Source organism: Dendrobates tinctorius, unplaced genomic scaffold (genome assembly GCF_039654945.1).
Source record: "Dendrobates tinctorius isolate UK_male_01 unplaced genomic scaffold, ASM3965494v1 ptg000083l, whole genome shotgun sequence".
In the NCBI taxonomy this organism is placed as follows: Eukaryota; Metazoa; Chordata; class Amphibia; order Anura; family Dendrobatidae; genus Dendrobates; species Dendrobates tinctorius.
The window spans coordinates 29049171-29073779 of NW_027361751.1; the positions used below are offsets into that span (position 1 = coordinate 29049171).

A 24609-nucleotide genomic window follows, 5' to 3' on the forward strand; every position below is an offset into this window, starting at 1 on the left:
AAAACGTCATCTGCGGTATATACATAAAACAAGCTTCCATCTTGGGACTCACCCAGATCCCCGAGATGGGGAATCTCTTTCAGGAAAAACTAACAGGTCAAGAAAATTCTTATCCTCTGACAACTTTATCTTCCAAAAAGTAGGGGAGAAAACAAGGGGAACGGCTACCTTGGATCTAATCCTTATAAACAAGGAAGAAGTGGTTGAGGAGGTAAAAGTGACTGGGACCCTAGGAGGTAGCAAGCATGCTATTTTGGATAACTAGAGGAGGAAAACCTATGAAGACTCACACTTCAAGGTTAGATTTCAGAAAGGCAGAATTTAAGGGACGCAGAAAGAGAATTGGAGGGATCCAATGGCTGAATATCCTTAAGGACAAAAATGTCCAGGAAGGATGGGAAATCTTGAAAAATTAGATTCTCAAAGCACAATCATTAACAATTCCAAAACGTATGCTAAAAAGGAAGAAAGAAATGTTTATCAAAAAGAGGGAGGCATATCTAAAGAAGAATATAATGCTGCCTGCAGAACCTGCAGGGCACGAATCAGATTATTTTAAGCTGACAATGAATTAAGACTTGCAAGAGACATCAAAAGCAATAAAAAAGGATTTGGGGGATATGTAAAAAGTAAAAGAAAAGGAAAAGATGCTATACGATTTTTACAGGATGAAAATGATGAAATGGTAAGACAGGATGTTGAGAAGGCCGAACTTTTATATTCCAATTTTGCATGTTTTCTCTCAGAAAGTAAATGTAACATCAACTGATCTTCACTGTCCTATTAAGGGAATAGAAGAATCCAGGATATCTATAAACAGAAAGATAGTGAGGAAACACTTAGCTAAACTAAATGAATTCAAGTCTCCAGGTGCAGATGAATTACACCCCAGAGTACTGAAGGAGATAGCAGAATAAATTTTTGAACCCCTCTCCATAATCTTTGAAAAGTCTTTGAGAACAGGAGAAGTCCCAGAAGACTGGAGAAGAGCAAATGTTGTTCCTATCTTCAAAAAGGGCAAGAAGGTGGACCCAGGCAACTATAGGCTGGTGAGTCTGACTTCTATACCAGGAAAGATCTTTGAACAAATTATTAAACAACATGTATGTAAGTACCTGGATAACAATGAAGTGATTAAACAGAGTAAGCATGGGTTCATAATTAATAAGTCATGTCAGACTAACTTAATTTCCTTCTTCTGGGTGGATCAGGGAAATGCTGTAGCTATAGTATATCTTGACTTCAGAAAAGCATTTGACAAAGTATCACACAATCCTACACATCCAGTTGGAAGAATGTCTCAAGTGGGGTACCACAGGGCTCTGTCCTGGGCCCAGTATTGTTCAACATCTTTATCAATGATTTAGATGAAGGAATTGAAGGTAAACTGATTAAATTTGCTGACAACACAAAGCTAGGAGGGATAGCTAATAGAATCGTAGAGTTGGAAGGGACCTCCTGGGCCATCTGGTCCAACCCCCTGCTCAAAGCAGGATTCGCTAAATCATCCCAGACAGATGTCTGTTCAGCCTCTGTTTGAAGACTTCCATTGAAGGAAAACTCACCACTTCTCGTGGCAGCCTGTTCCACTCATTGATCACTCTAACTGTCAAAAAGTTTTTCTAATATCTAATCTGTGTCTCCTCCCATTCAGTTACATCCCATTGCTTCTAGTCTTTCCTTGTGCAAATGAGAATAAAGATGATCCTTCTACAATGTGATAGCCCTTAAGATATTTGTAGACAGCTATTAAGTCTCCTCTCAGTCTTCTCTTTTGCAAACTAAACATTCCCAAATCCTGCAACCTTTCCTCATAAGACAGGGTTTGCAGACCGGTCACCATTCTGGTCGCTCTTTTCTGAACTTGCTCCAGTTTGTTGATGTCTTTTTTAAAATGTGGTGCCCGAAACTGGACACAATATTCCAGATGAGGTCTGACCAAAGAGGAGGAGAGGGCAATAATGACTTCACGTGATCTAGACTGTATGCTTCTGTTAATACATCCTAGAATTGCATTACCTTTTTTGCTGCTGCATCACACTGTTGACTCATATTCAGTCTGTGTTCTATTAGTATACCCAAGTCTTTTTCACATGTGCTGTTGCTTAGCCCTATTCCTCCCATTCTGTATATGCTTTTTTCATTTTTATTGCCCAGATGTAGTACTTTGTATTTTTCCCTGTTAAAAACCATCCTGTTAGTTGCTGCCCACTGCTCCAGTTTATTTGTATCTTTTTGAATCCTCTCTCTTCTCTAGTATTAGCTATCCCTCCTAGCTTTGTGTCATCAGCAAATTTAATCAGTTTACCCTCAATTCCTTCATCTAAATCGTTGATAAAGATGTTGAACAACACAGGGCCCAGGACAGAGCCCTGTGGTACCCCACTTGAGACATTCTTCCAACTGAATGTGCAGCCATTTACGATCACTCTTTGGGTCCGATCACTATGCCAGTTATGAATCCACCTAACAGTTGCCTTGTCCATTCCATACCTAGTCATTTTTTCAATAAGGATTGTGTGAGATACTTTGTGAAATGCTTTGCTGAAGTCAAGATATACTATATCTACAGCATTTCCATGATCCACCCAATCAGTGATTCCGTCATAGAAGGAAATTAAGTTAGTCTGACATGACTTATTAGTTACAAAGCCATGCTGACTCTGTTTAATCACTTCATTCTTATCCAGGTACTGACATACATGTTGTTTAATAATTTGCTCAAAGATCTTTCCTGGTATAGAAGTCAGACTCGCCGGCCTAATGCTAATACTAGAGAAGAGAGAGAGGATTCAAAAATATATAAAGAAACTGGAGCAGTGGGCAGCAACTAATAGAATAGTTTTTAACAGGGAAAAATGCAAAGTACTACATCTGGGCAAGGTCTCCAAAAATTCATTTTTTTTTTTTTTTGCGTGAGGAACTTTTGCGCAGTTTACGGACTCAAGTATTTTGGCCAAAATATCAGCTAATACCTCACTAATTGTGTACTTTTTGCACTATATTAATTTTCAGGGTGCAGCCGAGCCCAAACACATTTGGTCTCGTATGAGGGGTGTTCACACTGGGATGCATTTAGGGTGTGCTGGCCAGCCCGCCTAGTCGAATAGTAGGGGGCGTGACTAATAGGCTGTGAGCCAGACACTGTGTTGTTTCCTTGTGTGAACAGCGCCCTATGCGGGCCTTTATTGTGCAATTTTATACTGGGCAGTCATCCCCTCCAGGAATGGGTATGTGGAGAGTGGCTGTTAATCTGGTATTTTGCACCTGTGTTGCTAACATCTTGCTTTATGGGCTGGCTGCACCCTGCAGTGCATTTGTTCTTAGACCTGGGCAGGTAAGTGTTGCTGCCTTTTTTTTTCTGCTGTTTAAGAATGTTTAGCTTGCAATTGAGAGACTTAATAGCTGTCTACAAATATCTCAAGGGCTGTCACATTGTAGAAGGATCAACTTTATTCTCATTTGCACAAGGAAAGACTAGAAGCAATGGGATTAAACTGAATGGGAGGAGACACAGATTAGATATTAGAAAAAACTTTTTGACAGTTAAGGTGATCAATGAGTGGAACAGGCTGCCACGAGAAGTGGTGAGTTCTCCTTCAATAGAAGGTCTTTTGAGGCTGGACAGACATCTGGGATGATATTATTCTATGATTCTATGGGTGATGATGAAGAGCTGAAGCAGGGCCACTGTCCAGCATCGGAGGTGTTGAGGAGCGGATGCCTGGGATTGGTGAGTAGAGTGTGTTCTCTGACGCTGGTACAGGCCAGCGTCAGACAAAGAGAGGCATCCTGTGCGCGACGGCGGGCTTTTCAAAATTCTGACTCAAGGCACTGTGTGCGCGCGCTACACTGACTAGGGCTGTAGCCAGGCGCCCGCACGGCCAAGGCAGTGGGCCCTTATTAGCGGGTGCACACAGGCCTTTAGTCAGAAGTTTTAAAGGGCAGGAGGTCTATTTTGTAGTTCAGAGCCGTCTGCCCACTGGTAATCTGCCCGCCTTCACAGATTGCCAGTCCGGGCCAGTTAGTGATGCACAAAGCTTCACCAAAACCGCACTGGGATCAATTGAATAGCCAAATACGAGGTGACAGGTTCCCTTTAAAGCTCTGACATTTAAAATGAGAAATTCCCCACATGTCAATGTTTCTCACAACTCTTAGGCTGCGTTCACACGTTCAGGTTTTTTTGCGTTTTCGCGGCAGTTTCTACCGCGAAAACGCAAAAAAACAGCATCCCAAGCAATCCTATGGGATTCCGCAATGCTGTAGATTTTCTCACCGCGGAAAAATCTGCAGCATGCTCATTAATTAGCGAAATCGCGGCGATTCCTCCCACATAGGAATGAATTGTTCTGCTTACTTCCTGCATGTGGCTGTGCCCACCATGCGAAAAGTAAGCAGAACATTTGTGGATGGTACCCATGGTCCAGAGGAGAGGAGACCGTCCTCCGGGCTCTGGGTACCATATCCCTGTAAAAAAGTAGAATTAAAATAAAAAAATCGGGTTATATTCACCTTCCGATGTCCCGCGCAGCGTCCTCACGCTTCAGCGATACACGCGGCAGCTCCAGTTCCCAGTAATGCATTGCGATGACCTTTGCTGACGTCGCGTGTCGCGGTACTGTAGCAGTCTTGCGAGACCGCGATGTCATCAAAGGTCATTGCCACAATGCATCACTGGGGATGGGACCTGCCGGAGCATCGCGGAGGCCTGGGGACGCTGGGCGGAAAGTCGGAAGGTGAATATAACCCGATTTTTTATTTTTTAAATTATTTTTAACATTAGATCTTTTTACTACTGATGTTGCATAGGCAGCCTCAATAGTAAAAAGTTGGTCACACTTGTCAAACACTGTTTGACGAGTGTGACCAACCTGTCAATCAGTTCTCCAAGCGATGCTACAGATCGCTTGGAAAATGCTAACATTCTGCAAGCTAATTACGCTTGCAAATCACTAGTTTTTCCGCGGGAAAATTGCGGGAATTTAAAATGCGATTTTCCCGCGGAATGGAGTTCCGGAATTCTCGTGGTAACTTTCACGGGAATTCCACTACGTGTGAACTTAGCCTCACATTGGTATTTCATGCCCAAGGACAACAAGTATTGGTCTAGCAAGTTTCCATTTTGCTGAGTGTTTTTTTTTTTGTGATGATAAAAAAAAAAATAAAAAAGTTTTATTTAATGAAAATCATGAAGATGGTTTTCTGCTCTGGACAGGAGGAAGTAAATCACGAAATTAAGTTGATAGAAAGCTACAGCGTAAAATGCACACAAAAAACAAGAAACAATGAAGAATATTATAAAATGGACATGTTACAAGACGAGTATAATTTAATTGTACAGAGTTATGTAAATGCAGGAGAACTAGAGGAGGATTTTACAACCACCTCCCAACAGCACACACGGGCTCCGCTGCGGAGCAGCACTGAAGAAACCTCACAACTGAAGCGTACAGAGGATGTCAATCTCTACACTGGCAAAACATAGATATTGGCAAGATTTTTTATAGCACAAAGTTGGACTTTGAATTTATGTAACATAAAATAAGTGTGCACAAACTTTCTTTCCAAAAGCTTAGTAAGCTATCTCTATATAACGGTTCTTCTGTGATCCCATCATGTGTTTGGAAAGAGAACAAATTTTAGTCCCCTGACATTCTGGGATCCTGTCACCAAGACTGGTGTTGTTACGGCTGGTCTTCATGACAAGGAGTGCTAGAGTCGAAAGTGCCTGATTAATTAAGAGGCCTCTTAATGGGTCAAAAGCATCTGAAAAGTAGCATGTGCCTCTGAATGCCTCGCTGCTAATATTACTTAAGTCAGACACTGGAGTAAGATTTCTGGCATAAGGAACGTCACAGCTTGTCATGAATTATACCAGATTTGTTGGCAAACACCAGTTATGCCCCATTTTGACAGTACTGGAGAGAAACTACTAAAAGATGTAACATTTTTGCAAATCTTGGGTTGCAAAAACCCACTATGATGAATCAGGGCCTCTATACACAATTATTTTACAATATTTGCCTAGTCTTAGGAAAGGAGACCAATAAAGGAATGGTGACAACTGAAGAACTGGGACCACCACTGGGTTTGCAAAATGTGGGCTTAATCTCTGCTCATTTTTCAAAAAGTTAAAGGAGTCAGAAATTCAGAAATGTATTAAGCAACTTTGAATTTTGCAAGATTTCAAGCAATATATCAGAATCTTGGTAAAAACTGGTTGATAAATCTGTCCCATAATATATACATTTTCAAGGCAGATTCCCACTTCAGTATTTGAGCAGTATTTTTTTTAAAGGGGATCTGTTACCAGGTTTTTGCTACCTTATCTGAGAGCACCAAAATGTAGAAAGATCCCCTGATTCCAGCGATGTGTCACTTCGTTTACTGGGTGCAGCAGTTGTGACATAATCACAGAGTTTTTAGATGTAGCATGTAGCGGAGCTCAGAAAGCTGCCCCCACCCACACCACAGCTTACTGTATACATTGTCTATTGACAGTGAGCTGCTTATCAGAGGAGAGGATGTGGTCGGACTAGGGCTCATAATCTGTAGTCTGGCAGTGATAAACTCCAGGTGATAAAACCTTCATTGCATGGAAGCAACAGCACCCAGCCTATTAAGTGATACATCGCTGAAAACTGTGTTTCAGCCCCTATGTCTCTCCATCTTCAGATCACAAAAACCTGCTGACTTATTCCCTTTAAACAGGACCTGTCAATTGCCATAAATATGTAATTTTTTTCATTTTTCTTAATTTGGAGTTTGTTCAGGGACCACACTCAGTTGACTAAACAGTCTAAATTTAGATACAGGGAGGGAACAAAAGTAGGAACAAAAGAAAAAACAACACCAGATTCAGGACAACAGCGGCATTTACAACATGTTAGAAAAAGGAACAAATTTATGGCAAGTACACCAGAAACAAAGAAACATTTATTCGCTCACACGCTGTATGATGATGAACCGTTAAGTGCCCGCTGGTCCTTCTTCATCATTGAAGTGTTCTGTATGATAAGCGGAAACCTTTCCTTCGCTCTTGACTTACCTGATGTGGTTTAGGAGGAGTAGTTATGAGTGATCCTTAGCATACGGCAGGTGGGTAAATGGAAGATAATCATCTCTATTATGTTACTTTATGATCACAAACATAGGGCTCCTCGCAGTTCTTACCCCAACACCCATTTTATTACTATCCTTTAATTCTCACCGCCATCACGTTGGGTAATTCCAAGAAATAAATCATTGGCAACAATGGTTAAATAAATGATCCAATGACTCTAACCGCCCCCATACACATTCGGTATCTCTCTCCCTTGGGTCACCCACTCGGCCGAGCATTCCTGTGTTCTCTGATAGCTGGGGCCAGACTTCTCCGACAGCTGCTAACTTCCTTGACGAACAAAAGGATCAGCCATTGAAATTCCAAGCGAAAATCATTCTGTCCCCTTCATGTGTCAGGGGAGAGTCGTAAAGTCCCCATACACAGACTTAAGACTCAGAAGGTTCAGGCAACGGGGCCTTAAAGGAAATCTGTTGCCAGGTTTTTGCTACCTCATCAGAGCAGCATAACGTAGGAAAAGAGACCCCAATTCCAACGATGTATTACTTAGTTTACTGGGTGCAGCAGTTGTGACACAATCAGAGCTTTTACATGTAGAATGTAGCAGAGCTGAGGAAGCTAACCCCGCCCACAACAGGCTTTGTATATACAATGGCTATTAACAGAGCTCATCACAAGGGGGGACGGAGCCAGACTAGTGTAGTCTGACAGTGCTAATCATTTATAGTCACAATAATGTCACTATAAGTAAACAGTACACAAAGTAATATATGACACATCCTTCAACGCTGTATCTCAGCCTCTATCTTCTGCTATCTTCGGACTACATAGCAAAAACCTGCTGATGGATTCCCTTAAAAACATGCTTGCAAATTTTTGAGAAAAGTGCATCACTGCACAATATTTACGCCCCAAATATATACTGTATTTATAACACATCATTCTTCAAAAACCTCCTGCAATACACACAAACACATAACACTGCCAGCCACAGAGACTCTTATTAACTGTTATTTGTTGGATGTCAGGACACCATTGGTTGTTTGATGATGGCAGCAAGGATCTGAGGATCAGGACTTTTCCTTGCTGCCTCTTGTAGCGGATGTGTCCTTGCTCAGATACACACAGTCACTGTGCATGTACCAGGATGTGCATCACTACTGTACGGGAACAAAGAACAAACACTGGACTCTGCTGCCATTAATTATAGGTCATAAATATCATATATCACTCCATGGCCAGATTTACCCAGTATACAGAGGCAGAACAGCCCATATCCATACACTGTGTAGTGACTGTACAAAGGGACTGCAGCTCAGCTCCATTGACGTGGGATGTGAGCTGCAGTACTTGAGAATGGCCATTACGGAGCTATGCTGCTCTGGCTCTGAACGCTGTGTACATCCGGCCACAGCAGGAGCAGCAAACAGCTGACCGGTGACAGCGGGAGCAGCAAACAGCTGACCGGTGACAGCGGGAGCAGCAAACAGCTGATCGGTGACAGCAGGAGCGGCAAACAGCTGACCGGTGACAGTGGGAGTGGCAAACAGCTGACCGGTGACAGTGGGAGCGGCAAACAGCTGACCGGTGACAGCAGGAGCGGCAAACAGCTGACCGGTGACAGCGGGAGCAGCAAACAGCTGACCGGTGACAGCGGGAGCAGCGAACAGCTGATTGGTGACAGCGGGAGCGGCAAACAGCTGACCGGTGACAGTGGGAGCGGCAAACAGCTGACAGGTGACAGCGGGAGCGGCAAACAGCTGACCTGTGACAGTGGGAGCTGCAAACAGCTGATCGGTGACAGCGGGAGCGGCAAACAGCTGACCTGTGACAGTGGGAGCTGCAAACAGCTGACCGGTGACAGCGGGAGGGGCAAACAGCTGACCAGTGACGGCAGGAGCTGCAAACAGCTGACTGGTGATAGAGAGAGCTGCAAACAGCTGACTGCTGACAGCGGGAGCGGCAAACAGCTGACAGCGGGAGCTTCAAACAGCTGACCGGTGACATCGGGAGCTGCAAATAGCTGACAGCGGGAGCTTCAAACAGCAGACCGGTGACAGCGGGAGCTGCAAACAGCTGACCGGTCACAGCAGGAGCTGCATTGTACCGTACAACAAAAAGTTATGCATTTGTCACTGACTGAGCACAGCTTTTTGTACTTGCATCTGAAGAGTCTCGCAAACCTTTCAAGCAGTACTGAGCAGGTCTCCGGCTTTTCCAGCTTCACTTTTAAGATAAATGTCAATCTAGTGACAGCTGTCAGTTTTACGCATTTCAAGTTCTATTAGGATTTCACGTGAAAGGGATTTTCCTGGAAAGGCGCGCTACTCAGACTGAAGCCGAGAAAGTAAGGCTCGACCTTAGCATTCTGCCTGAGCGTGTCTGAAACAGCTAAAGAAAAAAAATAGTATGGAGCTCCATAAATAATAATTTTATACAATACTATTATTGGAATTATTATTTTGTTAAAAGTGAAGGCAATCGATCCACAGAGCAGACTCCTGCCGAAGTGTTGGTAAGATCAAGTCTCTTTAGGGTCCCCGCTTGCAGAAAGCTTGAATGGATGCTGTGTTGACCTCTCACAGTATAGATGGACCATATTTTGGCATGACTAGACCTACGGCTCTGTTGCACAACGCTACAAGGACTTCATAACTCCGTACATCCTTCTGCTCACAGCTCTACCATGTTTATAAGGGAGAAAAACTACAAATTTCAGAGGAAAATTCAGTAATTTTTAGGATTTAATTTATAGTTTTTTTAGACATTCAACTATCGATACTAAAAACATCTTTTTATTTGTTCACTTCCAATTATAAATAAGTACAATTATATGGGGTGGAAATAAGATTACGCAAATGACCATTTTGCAGTCTCTCCTACTATTACATAATACCTGTACAGTACAGAACAAAAAGAGTTCATTGATATCAAATACATACCAATATACACCAGCCCAGTGGAGCTCAAAGGGACCTTATTTTGTAGTATGGAGGGAAACCTTTGGACACATTTGCCATATATAGTTGGAGCTTTTCAAGCGGGTATGACAAATGTACACTGCAAATGAACTATAAGAGGTTAAAGTAACAGGAATCGTCTTCTGGAGGGCTGAACGATTGGAGTACAGGCTTCCGCTGCATGGTGATTGTTAATGGAGCCATTTTGAGAGAGTTTTTTAGCCATCACTGTTGTGGAAAGATGCGTTTGCCGCCAATGATTTTTTTTTTTGTAATGAATTGTTCAGTCTTTTGACTGTGTTGTGTTGACTGATTCCCACACAATATACAGTCGTCAGGTTTTGTTTCCTTTTCAGGAAAAAAGAACACATGACAATCACACAAGTTTATGATAGATTCTCCAACTTTAAACAAGGTGAAATGTCAACTGATGATCAACCTTGTTCCACATGTCCTTTCACCGCTTAAACTGATGGAATAATGCTGTGGGACCACTAATGAACCATTAACTGAGATTTCATGGAGTTTCTGTCATCGAATTTTAACGTGGAACTTAGGCATGACTTGAGCAATACTTGTGCCTACCGCCAAGTTTATTATGCTCCTGTTCTCAAAAGAAAACAAAACGTCATAGATGCAAGTTGTTCGTGTGAATCAGTCATCACAAAATAGGCAAAAAATTGGACAACTAGCTGACAAACTGACTCAGAAGGTCTCCGCAAATATTACAGAAGCCATTACTATAAATACCCAGCCCTATTTCTTTTCAAAACCCCCTTGTATTATTCACAACATGCTAGTACAGGATTAATTTATACTAGTGAGAAATCAGAGAGCAGAATGTTCAAACAAGATGACTTGTGTCTGAGAATCTGCTGGAGTGCGCTTCAATGGCCTTATTAAGTCAATGTCAGGACTTGGCAAGGGATTCGGTGGTGGAATGGTTATGGGATCTGTTGTCTGGTACCTTCCCGTCTGATAGCAGCTATAATATTCCAGCACGCTCTCTCCTTGGTGTTCTGGAATCCTTAGTTTCTTTTTGAGATGAATAACTTTATAAACTAAAAAACAAATGACAGTACAAGACAGAATAAAAAATGAGAGCAAAATGTAGAATGACTGGTGTAGATCTTCTCCCGTGGGCTGGCATACGACAACTGGTTTAAGGGACACTGTAACAATGTCTAGGGGTTCCGAGCTCACACCATTACTGGACAGATTAATCTCTTCATAAAATTGCTCATTAGCATTTAGTCCTTGATGGCTACGCAAAATGTTAATGTTCTCTGTAGACGTTGATTGGGCAGAAAACGTTGTATGGGTACTCAGAGAGCTTAGTAGAGGTTTGTAAGTGACACTTTTCATATTCCTGTGCATCTTTTCTGTACTTGCTGATAAGATATGAAAGAACCTGGGTGAAACATTTGTCGTACTATCCAAACAATTCTTAAATTCTGTAAATTTCACATTCCTCAGTGGTCGGTTCTGGAGCTGTGGTGGGCTGTGACAATGCAAACTGAATCTAGAAGATGAAGAAAGTAGAAAGCTTCTAAGTGCCAACAAGTTGCACCCACAGTGCCATGGATTATAACTGGCTTGGAAATGACTTAACGAGATGAGGGGTTGAAGCACTCGAGGCTGCAGAGATGTGAGATTATTAAATGCAAGGTTAAGAACTTTTAGTGAAGGCCCCATTTCTTCAAAAGTGTTATTCGATATGGCCACTATTCCGTTTCTGTCCAACTGTAGGTACCCTAATTGATTTAGACTGGTAAAAGTCTTTGAATCAAGGGTATGCAGCTCATTCCGACTCAAGATCAGCTGTTTGAGATTACTTATCCCATTAAAGGATTTTTCGCTGATTGCCTGAATATTTGCATTCTCTATAAGCAAATACTGCAAAGAGTTAAGTCCTCGGAAAGCAAAATTGTGTATTGATCCAATGTGGTTATTTGACAAGGAAAGTCTTTTGAGACCTTTGAGTAATCCCAGAGCATTGGATGGCACTTGCTTTAAATGGTTACTTTCGAGGTATAGATTTTCTAGGTTTTCTAGATGACGCCATGCAGAGTCAGATATCTGGGAGATATTGTTGTTGGCTAAGTTTAGAGTATGAAGGTTAAACATCCCAAAAAAGAGATTGCTGCCGAGGACACCAATTCTATTCTTCTGTAGGTATAAATGTCGGGCTGACTTCAGGTGGCCAAACAACCCACTAGGAAGGTGGTCAATCCAATTTTGTTGAAGGTACAAATAATGAAGGTGGAGAAGCCCATGAAATATTGATGGGTCCAAACGTTGGATGTAATTATCATTGAGATACAACGAGTAGAGCTTTTTTAAGGAGGAAAATGCTTCGGCATGTATGTATGAAATGTTTGAATTGTCCAAGAAAAGCACAGCGAGATCCTTAAGATCGGACAGCTCATTGGGGCTTACGTTAGTGATATTGTTGCCGCTTAAATATATGAGAGTGGCCGTTTTGGGAAAGTTCCTCGGGATTGCAGTTAGACCCAAGCTTCGGCAATTAACCTGTTTTTCCAAACAAATGTGGCAAATGGTGGGGCAGCAAAGGACCCTTTCCTGCAGAAGCAACATAAAGACATAGCCACGCAGACACATGCGGAGGGAGGTGAGAAAGCGCTTGCATCTGTGCACGTTCCTTTGTTTGTTGCTCATAATTGTTCTGGCAAGCAAAACGAAAACAAACAGTCACGCATTAAGAAGACATTTTGCTGAACAAGGCCCATCATTTACTAGAACAAAACAAAGCTTCATGCTCTGCTGCTTTGGAAAATGAATATTCTGCCATTGCTTGATAAGTTATACTTCACGTTAATAGACGCCAGTGTTTAATGAAAATCTGGCAGAGGACATATATTGGACAAGCAAGTGTAGTAATAAAAACAACATACTAAGTGATGTATTCTAACATGGTGTGCGTAAGGTATGGCGAGTCGGGAATTTGGAAAGGGACAGAACAAATAATCCCATGTAAGAAAACTAATATAACGAATGGAGCGATAATGCAGTGGCACATTTATATACTGGAGTATATTTGTCCTCTGTGAGATTGTGAATTTTTTTTAAAAATGGCAAGCCCAATGCAATGATAAGCTCAGCTCTTGTACTTTATCAAAATAAATGGCTGTGTACATTCATTCAAAGCGAGATATATGGAAAAAAGAGAAAGAGGGAAAAAGGAAAGAAACAGAAAGAAAACAAAAAAAAAAGAAAAAAAGGAGAGAAAGAGAAGAAGAGACAAAAAGAAAAAGGAGGAAAAGAAAAGAAAGAAAAAGTAGAGGAGGCGAGAGAAAGAAAATAAAAAGAGAGAAAAGGAAAGGAAGGAAAAACAAATAATAGGAAAAAAACCATAATATTTGAAAAGAAAAGAGCTCTGTCACAGAACATAGATACCGTCACTCTATGTAAAGCTATGTCCACAAGTTGCATTCTTGCTGCTTGTTTTGGCAGTTTTGACCTCTTGGCAGTAAAAAAAAAAAAACTGCAGAAAAAAATGCAGGCTGGCTTTTTTGCTGCTTTTTTCAGGATCCCAAAGTTCAGCTTTACTTCCATCTTGCAAGCATGAGCAATACAAGATAGCCACCAATGTAAGACGTCTGTGAAACCGTAAAACATTTTTGGGAAAAAGGGTAATTTGAGCAAATTGTTTAGTGTCTTTTATGTCTGAAAACTATAGTGACTATTCTGAACAAAAACGCTGGATTCATGTATGAAGCGCGGCCGCGAGATAAGGATATATGAGCTCTAGAAAAAATACACAACTGCAAAAGTCATCAGTGGGGAGGGCGGTTGAATTAGTCGCGTATTGTTTGCCTAACACAATGGTAGGCACTGAGTTGGTCGGGCATTCTTCACTTTTACACATTGGTACAGAACTGAGTTGGTCAGGAATTCTTCACTTTAATACATATCACTAATTTGATTAAACTGTGCTAATACTAACAGCCAGGCTCATGTGAGGAGACCAAGACATTAAGTTTAAAGTTACAAAAATAAGTGTGTTTCACATCTTGCGTACCTGTGTTTTATCACCAAAAACACTACAAAAACTGATGGCTGTGGTTTTGCTGCATTTTTTGAACTTACTCATTGCTTTCTCTGGGTCAAAAAACACTGCCAACATGCTGAATGAATTGACATGCAGGAGTTTTACAATTCAGTCATTAAAAAAAAACTCAGGCGTGTGCAGGAGATGTCTGAAATCTCATAGCTGGTGCTGTAAAAAATCAGCTTTTAATTTGCATAAACGATGCAGAAAAAAATGCAACGTATGACCATAGTCTGTTTATGAAAAAAAAAAAGAGAGAAGCAAAAGAAAGTACTACATGGAAGAGAAAAAGAAAGAAAAAGTAAGAGAGAAAGAGAGAGAGAAAGAAAGAAAGAAAGAGAGAGAGAAAGAAAAAGAAAGAGAGAGAGAAAGAGAGAAAGAAAGAAAGAAAGAGAGAGAGAAAGAAAGAAAGAGAGAGAGAAAGAGAGAAAGAAAGAAAGAAAGAAAGAAAGAAAGAAAGAAAGAAAGAAAGAAAGAAAGAAAGAAAAAGAAAGAAAGAAAGAGAGAAAGAAAGAGAAAAAAGAAATATAGGAAGGAAGGAAGAAAAAAAGAAAGAGAACGAGTGAGAAAGAAAGAAAGAAAGAAAGAGAAGAGAAGAGAAAGAAAACAATCCAGACACACACGAATATGTGCAGGATGCATATATATACACACACTACACTTCTTGCAGAGGATTAGTAATGGATTTATTTTCATACCTGAAGATATATTTCAGGGGAGCAGGACTCTGGCACAGGACAGTATAAGAGTTAGTGAGCAAAGTCCCGAGAAGTGTAACTCTCCAGAGCTGCACGCCATCATGTACTACTATCTACTATACTTAATACAAAAAGTTGCAATAAATCTCAGTTTCTTACCCCCAGAATGTTGTTCATTTTAGAAATATTCTTGCAGTTTCATTATTTTATGGATGAGTCGTACTAGTCGGATGACAATTGGAGAAAAAAATAGCGTTCCATGTGATTTCTTATAGGAGTGAACAGGAAATGCTCTACTCCCAATTGGTTGGCACAGTCCGGACAGGATACAAAGGGTTGCTATGGATGCAGGAAATCGGACGCAGGAAGCCGTCCATCCTTTGCTACTGAGCTATTATCCAAAAATAAGAGAGGCTCTGAAGTCTAACATATGAGCCGCAGTATATCTCCAGAGGAGACCCAGGAGCTAGAAGTCTGCAGCAGGGCAGTCCCAGGGGCAGCACAGACATTACCACGCCAAAGGGGTCCGGCGTGGCACTAACTTCTCACTTGCCACCTCGGAATCCTCTTATTGGGGCTCACACCTCGCACCTGTTATTAGTGTGGCTCTATTATCAATTTGTAAAATACAAAAGTTGTTTTGTGACACCTCTGAGCTCAGTGATTGGCTGCAGCGGTCAGCAAAAATCTGCAGCAGAATGATGAGCAGTGGTCAGTAAGTTAGGCCCTTGTCAGGCGTCCGTGCTTTACGGACCAAGTAGAAACTGTGATTTCGAGATGCGGATCTCATGACCAGACATCTATGACAGCGAGTCTGCAGAGATCGGGTCAGGATACACTTGGCGAGCGCGGCAATTATGGTCTGTACACGGACTGCGGAACACATACATCTAAAGTCAGCCTAAACTGATTTTGCTATTTATATGTAGAGTGAGCCTGCGGAGTCTTACAAATCAAAAGTGGAACTAAGAAAGTGGAGAAATGTACAAGTGTCCTCCAAACAAAGCGGTCTAAGGAGGAGGATGGAGTGCAGGGGGCACAGCTAAGTGTTTACATGGGCTCAGACACGACTGACGACACGTCTGGGAATGTGCAGTCTTACACTATATGCCAGCACTCCTGAGGGCTCCGGAATTCCACATCCAGATCAAACTGATCCACAAAATCCAACATACAGTTATGTAACATTGGTTTTCAGCTCCGATCAGAGGCAAGCAGAAACCAGATCAACATCTACAAGGCAGCCATGAGCTGAACTGAAAGCCACCAATACAGGAGTCTTCTGAAATGAATTGTTATGACTGCCAAAGCACATTCATACAGGTACAAACCATGAAGGCAAATACCCGAACCTGACAGGTCCCTGTTCAGACTAGGAAAAAAAACCCTTCTCTGACCCCAGTTTGTCCCTGCCTGACTGTGGAGGTTGGCACCCTAAGGTAACGTAATGGCGTCCCCACTCAACTGCAGCTTACCCTGAATGTCCTTAGCAGCTCCAAGGATCGCTACAGTACATTTTCACCAAGCTGCCAATCAGTGGTGGAGTTACAGATTAGCTGAACAGCCTGGCAGCGACACCTTATCCTGCTGTGATAATCTCTTGTTGATAAAATACTGATTGTATTGAAACTAAAGGTACTGTCACACTTAGCGATGTACCAGCGATCCCGACCAGCGATATGACGCTGTCAGGGTTGCTGGTGCATCGCTAAGTGGTCGCTAGTGAGCTGCCACACAGGCAGATCTCACCAGCGACATCGCAGGGGTCGGGGGTCGCTACTTACTTGTCAGACAAGGCGATCCTGCGTCCTCCCGCCCAGCTCCACGCTCGTCTCTCCACAGGAAACGCCGCAGGAACCTGACGACGAGAAACAGTCCAGGACGTTCTCGCGCGATCAGCGATAACCAGCGGGGGAGCCGGTCGGAGGTAAGTATCAGACACAGCAATGTCGCTAGCAATATCGCTATAACGTCACAAGTTATAGCGATATTGCTAGCGATATCGCTTAGTGTGACAGTATCTTTACACACACAGCCTAGTAAGTGACACATCACTGGAATCAGGATCTCTGCTGCAGCATTATGCTGCTTTCAAATTAAATAGCAAAAACCTGCTGACAGATTCCATTTAAAACAAAAATCTGGAATCTTGCAATTTCCCCACTGGCCACTAGGCCTTATACTAGATTGATATGTTCTGTTCTGCATAGAAGACCTTTTAGCTGTATAATTATCATCACAGACAGGACTGGGATGAAAGTTGACACTTGAAAACATTATATATATATATACACATATACATACAGTATATACACACAATAGAACTATATACAATAGATAACTCAGGATCCACCATTCTGTATAGGTGATGTCACATCTCACCTCCTCTCCCTCCCTTCACAGTGATCATTGTCCTGATGACAGAATGCACATTAAATACCTTAATACTATTCAGTCTATGCCTGCTGATGTTAAGGTGAAGAATAGCGATTCTGAGAATGTTTTTTTGTGACATATTGGGCTTCATGCTGGTAGAAAAATTAGGTTGATAATTTTTGCGTTTATTTGTGAAAAAATCAGAAATTTGGCTAAAATTTTGAAAATTTCGCAATTTTCAAATTTTTAATTTTTATTTTGGTAAACCAGAGAGTTATGTGACACGAAATAGTTACTAAACAACATTTCCCACATGTCTACTTTACATCAGCACAATTTTGGAACCAAATTTTTTTTTTGTTAGGAAGTTATAAGGGTTAAAAGTTGACCAGCGATTTCTCATTTTTACAACAAAATTTACAAAACCATTTTTTTAGGGACCACCTCACATTTGAAGTCACTTTGAGGGGTCTATATGGCAGAACATACCCAAAAGTAACACCATTCTAAAAACTGCACCCCTCAAGCTACTCAAAACTACATTCAAGAAGATTATTAACCCTTCAGGTGCTTCACATGAACTAAAGCATTGTGGAAGGAAAAAATGGACATTTTAATTTTTCCAACAAAAATTTTCTTTAAGCATCAATTTTTTCATTTTCACATTGGCAACAGGATAAAATGGATCCTAAAATTTGTTGGGCAATTTCTCCTGAGTACACCGATACCTCATATGTGGTCATAAACCACTGTCTAGGCGCACGGCAGGGCTCAGAAGGGAAGGAGCGCCATTTGACTTTTTAAATGGAAAATATGCTGGAATATTAAGCGGTTGCCATGTCGCGTTTGGAGAGTCCCTGTGTGCCTAAACACTGGAGCTCCCCCACAAGTGACCCCATTTTGGAAACTAGACCCCCCAAGGAACTTATCTAGATGCATAGTGATCACTTTGAACCCCCAGGTGCTTCACAAATTGATCCGTAAAAAGAAAAAGTACTTTTTCTTTCACAAAAATTTTCTTTTAGCCTCAGTTTTTTCATTTTCACATGGGCAACAGGATAAATTGGATGCTAAAATTTGTGGGGCAATATCTCCTGAGTACACCGATACCTCATATGTGGTCATAAACCACTGTTTGGGCGCACGGCAAGGTCTGGAAGGGAAGGAGCGCCATTTCACTTTTTGAATGGAAAATTAACTCCAATCGTTATCGAACACCATGTCGCGTTTGGAGAGCCCCTGTGTGGCTAAACACTGGAGCTCCCCCACAAGTGATACGAATTTTGGAAACTAGACCCCTTAAGGAACTTATCTAGATGTGTAGTGAGCAAGTGAGCACTTTGAACCCCCAAGTGCTTCAGAAAAGTTTATAATGCAGAGCAGTGAAAATAAAATATTTTTTTTCCTCAAAAATGATTTTTAGCACGCTGTTTTATTTTCACATGGCTAACAGGAGAAATTGGACCACAAAAGTTGTTGTCCAGTTTGTCCTGAGTACACCGATACCCCATATGTGTGGGGGAACCACTGTTTGGGCGCACAGCAGGGTTCAGAAGGGAAGGAGCGCCATTTGACTTTTTGAAATGAAAATTAGCTCCAATCGTTAGCGGACACCATGTCGTGTTTGGAGAGCCCCTGTGTGCCTAAACTTTGGAGCTTCCCCCCAAAATGACCCATTTTGGAAACTAGACCTCCTAAGGAACTTATCTAGACGCATAGTGAGCATTTTGAACCCCCAGGTGCTTCACAGAAGTTTATAACGCAGAGCCGTGAAAATAAAAAATATTTTTTTTTCCTCAAAAAATTATGTTTTAGTCCGCAATTTATCATTTTCACAAGGGTAACTGAATAAATTGGACCCCAAAAGTTGTTGTCCAGTTTGTCCTGAGTACTCTGGTACCCCATATGAGGGGGGAACCACTGTTTGGGCACATGTTAGGGCTCAGAATGGAAGTAGTGACGTTTTGAAATGCAGACTTTGATGGAATGGTCTGCGGTCGTCGTTACGTTTACAAAGCCCCTGATGTGCCTAAACAGTAGAAACCACACACAAGTGACCCCATTTTGGAAACTAGACCTTCCAAGGAACTTATCTAGATGTCTGGTGAGCACCTTGAACCCCAAAGTGCTTCACAGAAGTTTATAACGCAGAGACGTGAAAATAAAAAAATCATTTTTTTTCCACAAAAATAATTTTTTAGCCCCCAATTTTTTATTTTCCCAAGGGTAACAGGAGAAATTAGACCCCCAAAGTTGTTGTGCTATTTTTCCTGAGTACGCTGATACCCCATATGTTGGGGTAAACCACTGTTTGGGCACACGTCGGGGCTTGGAAGGGAGGGAGGACCGTTTGACTTTTTGAACGCAAAATTGGCTCGAATCAATGGTGGCACCATGTCGCGTTTGGAGACCCCCTGATGTGCCTAAACAGTGGAAAACACTCAATTCTAACTCCAACCCTAACCCCAACACACCCCAAACCACAATTCTAACCCCAACACATCCTTAACCCTAATCCCAACACACCCCTAACCCTAATCCCAACCCTAACCATAACCCTAAGCACAAGTCTAACCCTAATCCCAACCCTAACCCCAACACACCCCTAACCCTAATCTTAACCCTAATTCCAACCCTAACCCTAATTCTAACCCTAATTCCAACCTAACCCTAATTCCACCCTAACCCTAATTTCAACCCTAACCCTATTTCCAACCATAACCCTAATTCTAACCCTAATGGGAAAATAAAAATATTTTCTTTATTTTATTATTTGTGCCTACCTACGGGGGTGATAAAGGGGGGGGGTTATTTATTTTTTATTTTATTTTGATCACTGTGAGAGTTTATCACAGTGATCAAAATGAATGAATGGAATCTGCAGCTGGCAGATTCCGTCGGGCGCACTGCGCATGCGCCTGCCATTTTCCAAAATGGCGGCGCCCATGATCCGGGAACGCGGTACACCGGGAGCGACAGTGGCACTCGGAAGGTACCGGGGGTGGGAGGGGAGGTGATCAGAAGCTGGGGAGGAGCAGAGGGAAGGAGGGGGGAGCAGATGATGACAGCGGCGGCAGATCATTAGCCGGTGGAGGGGGGGGTCGGATCGGTGTCTCCAGCCATGTCCAATGCTACTGCAGCATCGGCCACGGCTGGTTTGTAATATTTCATCAAATTTTATTGATGAAATATTACTATTGCTCTGATTGGCTGTTTCACTTTTAACAGCCAATCAGAGCGATCGCAACCACGGGGGGGGTGAAGCCACCCCCCCCGTGGTGAAGTGCAAAGCTCCCTGTATCTGTGGGTCGGGTGACCTTTCATTGACCCCGGTCACCCGACCCACAGGGGGGCTTTAAAGTCATGACACAGCATATGCATCATTGGTTGGATTGGCACCAACTTTCATGACGAATAGATGCATACGCTGTGTCACTGGTCGGGAAGGGGTTAATATTATAGCTAGTGGCCAGTGTGAAATTTTGTTTTTATTTTTTTCTTTAATCTAGTGATACGAAAAATATATAAAAAATTGTTAAAAACATACCGTACATTTAAAACGTGACTTGTATAATGGGTCATTTTCTGATGACACATGCCTTTTAATAAAAAAAATCCCCAAATCACAAGTTGAGACATGAATCTAGGTTTGGCAGACACAGAGGATACACTCACAAGTCCTCCTAAGTAATGGTAGGGTTGGATTCTATCTCCAGTCTGGATGTTCTAAAAAATTGTATATGTGCACCTTAATATCAACACTTATTAAGGCTGATGGAAGACTTTAAGTCCATCTAGTTCAACCCATATCCTATCCTAACCTGCCCTACCATGTTGATCCAGAGGAAGGCAAAAAAAAAACCCCATGTGGCAAACAGTAAGCTTCACATTGGGGAAATAATTCCTTCCCGACTCCACATACGGCAATCAGACTAGCTCCCTGGATCAACGCAATATTAAGGAAACTAGTGTATATACCCTGTAATATACTTTTCAAGAAAGGCATCCAGTCCCTTCTTAAATTTTAGTAGGGAATCACTCATTACAACATCATATGGCAGAGAGTTCCATAGTCTCACTGCTCTTACAGTAAAGAATCCGCGTCTGTGAGTATGCTTAAACCTTCTTTCCTCCAGATGTAGAGGATGCCCCCTTGTCCCCGTCACAGGTCTAAGAGTAAAAAGATCATTAGAAAGGTCTTGATATTGTCCCCGCATATATTTATACATTGTAATAAGATCACCCCTAAGCCTTCGATTTTCCAAACTAAATAACCCCAAGTGTAATAACCTGTCTTTGTATTGCAGACCCCCCAGTTCCCTAATAACATTGGTCGCTCTTCTCTGCACCCGCTCCAGTTCAGCTATGTCTTTCTTATACACCGGAGACCAGAACTGTACACAGTATTCTAAGTGTGGTCGCACTAGTGACTTATATAGAGGTAAAATTACATTCTCCTCATGAGCATCTATGCCTCTTTTAATGCATCCCATTATTTTATTGGCCTTTGCAGCAGCTGCCTGACACTGGCCACTAAATGTGAGATTGTCGTCCACCCATACACCCAGGTCTTTTTCAGTGACAGTTTTGCCCAGTGTTCTACAATTAAGCACATAATTATACATCTTGTTTGTTCTACCCAAGTGCATGACCTACATTTATCCCCATTAAAGCACATTTGCCATTTATCAGCCCAAGCTTCTAGTTTACATAAATCCTCCTGTTATATAAAATTGTCCTCAGTATTGATTACCCTGCAAAGTTTAGTATCATCTGCAAATATTGAAGTTCTGCTCTCTATGCCTCCTACAAGGTCATTAATAAATATGTTAAAAAGAAGCGGGCCCAATACTGACCCCTGTGGTACCCCACTGCTAACCGTGACCCAGTTCGAGTGTGCTCCATTAATAACCACCCTTTGTTTATTATCTCTAAGCCAGCTCTTAACCCACTTACACACATTTTCCCCTATACCCATTGTTCTCATTTTATGTATCGTTTTGTGTGGCACCTTATCAAAAGCTTTTGAAAAGTCCATGTACACCATGTCCACTGCATTCCCTTGGTCGAGTACGGAACTTACCTCTTCATAAAAGCTTATCAGATTAGTCTGACAGGATCAGTCCCTTATAAACCCATGTTGATATTGGGTCATGAGGTTATTCTTCTTCAGATACTCCAGTATAGTATCTCTTAGAAAACCCTCCAGGATTTTACCCACAGTTGAGGTTAAACTTACCGGCCTATAATTTCCAAGTTCAGTTTTGGTCCCCTTTTTGAATATTGGCACCACATTTGCCATACGCCAGTCCTGTGGTACAGACACTGTTATTATGGAATCTTTAAAGATTAAAAATAATGGTCTATCTATGACTGAACTTAATTTGTGCAGTACTCGGGGGTGTATCCAATCCGGGCATGGGGAGTTGTTAATTTTAGTGATTTTAAAATGCCACCGTACTTCCTGCTGAGTTAAGCAGATGACATTTAATGGAGAATTTTTGTTATCACTGATCATGTTATCCGTCATGGGATTTTCTTGTGTAAATACTATTGAAAAAAAGTCATTTATCATATTGGCTTTATCCTCATCCTCATCCACCAATTCACCCAGACTATTTTTAAGGGGGCCACTCACTATCTAGTAAGGGAATATTCTTTGGTATTTCTGCATGATAACACACTCATGTAGAAGGTTCATAAAAAAACCTTTGCCTAAGCACTAACAGGCAGAAAGTTGCTACCTACCTGCCTGTTGTGCCCGACGCCGTTCTCCTCCGGCACAGAGCGGTCATAGACTTCCGCTGATGTCACGTCAACAGAGCAGCAGTTTCTCTTCCTGTTGACAGGGCAGGACTACTGGTGTCATGCTGATTGACAGGTGACTACCACGGCCTAACTGAGGAAGTCAGCTGTCGATCAGCATGACAACAGTAGTCCCGCACTGTCAATAGGAAGAGAAACTGCTATGTTGAAAGGGATCATCTCTTGAAAAGTTTACGCAGTCGTGTGATATTGTTTTGTCAAGTGATACCTGCGGCCTCACTCTCCCCTCCTTCAGACAGTTCAAGACATCTGGAGAAAGTGAGACGGCAAGGATAATTCCCGCTTCCTCCGGATGTCAATTACATCAGTAGGAGAGGAGAGTAAAGCCAGCAGCGATTAGCTGCAGGGATTGCATGACAATGTCACACAACCCCTGGGAGACCCAGTGCAGACACCGTTGGAACGGCGCTGTCACCAAAGGCGAGTATAAGTGTTGCTACTTTACTGGGGGGATGCCTAGGAATTCATAAGGGAGTGTTTGAGTAGTGGACAACGCCTTAAATGCTTTCCAATTACATCAGATAGTCATCAGAACTTCTAGCCCATAAAACCACCTATACCCCATACACATCAGTTTGGCCATGCATTTGTGCATTCTGAGTGACAATATGGAATTAAATAGTTGCCAGACATTTCTGACAGTGGCTTATATCCTCTTAGAAGAAAAAGATCAGGAGTTGAAACTCCAAATGACAGAGTCAGGAGGCCCAAACGAACTGTCCAGTTCATATTAATCTAGTATGTATGATCTAAGCTTAAATGGGTCTCATCACTACTGAGCCCAATGACTGGGTGCAGAGGTCTCATAAGCTGTACATAACATGTCACTGCTGAAGCCTTTCAAAAAAGACCATACACCGCAAAGAAAAGACAGGGCAGACGTCTGTTTGTAAAGTTTGGCATTTTTATCCTTGGCAAACCTTATCAATCAGAAAACATAATTGGAAAACACCTTTAAAAGGAATCTGTCTCCAGGATTTTGCTATCTAATCTGAGAGCCGCAAATATAAACAGAGACCAAAATTCCCGATGTGTCACTTACTCAGCTGTTGTAGTTTTGATTAAAAAAAAAATCACTGTTTTATCAGAAGAAATAATTAACAGAGGACTAGTAATCCTGCTGCCATGTAGTCCTTCATATTCACGAGTTCTGTATAGCTACCCCCCACTACTGATTGAGAGTTTTCTGCCTATGCACAATGATCTCTTTTGATATTTAAATATATATATATATTATATATATATATATATATATATATATATATATATATATAGAGAGAGAGAGAGAGAGAGAGAGAGAGAGAGAGAAATTGAAAAAACAGCACAAAATAGAAAAAGGATCCGTACGTTGCTGCATGGGCAAAGAGCCATATGGGCTATTAAAAGAGCACTTTATTGAAATCTACTATGGTGTGCTGCTTTCTATTTTGATGGACTATATCTATCTATCTATCTATCTATCTATATATATAAACTTCCTTCTCACCCCTCAATGGGGGTGGTCTTTGTTGTCCTTTCTCAATCTCGGGTCCTCTACCAGAGGCCTGGGAGTTTGAGGGTTCTGCGCAGGATCTTAGTTGTTTACAGCGTTGCGCTTTTCTGGACAGAGAG

At 41.8% G+C, this 24609-nt stretch overlaps 2 protein-coding genes across 7 annotated transcripts in view; both read right to left on the reverse strand.

The window, feature by feature from the left end:
* Window positions 1-24609, reverse strand: part of IPO11 (importin 11) — a 555951-nt gene that overhangs the window by 131551 nt on the left and 399791 nt on the right. The window lies entirely within an intron of this gene.
* LRRC70 (leucine rich repeat containing 70) lies at window positions 9844-16389 on the reverse strand. Its single transcript, XM_073584265.1, has 2 exons — window positions 14956-16389; window positions 9844-12712 (listed from the first exon to the last, which is right to left on the reverse strand). Exon 2 carries the CDS (start codon window positions 12703-12705, stop codon window positions 10855-10857), a length of 1851 nt encoding a protein of 616 aa, XP_073440366.1. The 5' UTR covers window positions 12706-12712; window positions 14956-16389; the 3' UTR covers window positions 9844-10854.

Coding starts and splice junctions, on each gene's coding strand:
- LRRC70 (XM_073584265.1), bottom strand. CDS start 12,705: ATGAGCAACAAACAAAGGAACGTGCACAGATGCAAGCGCTTTCTCACC.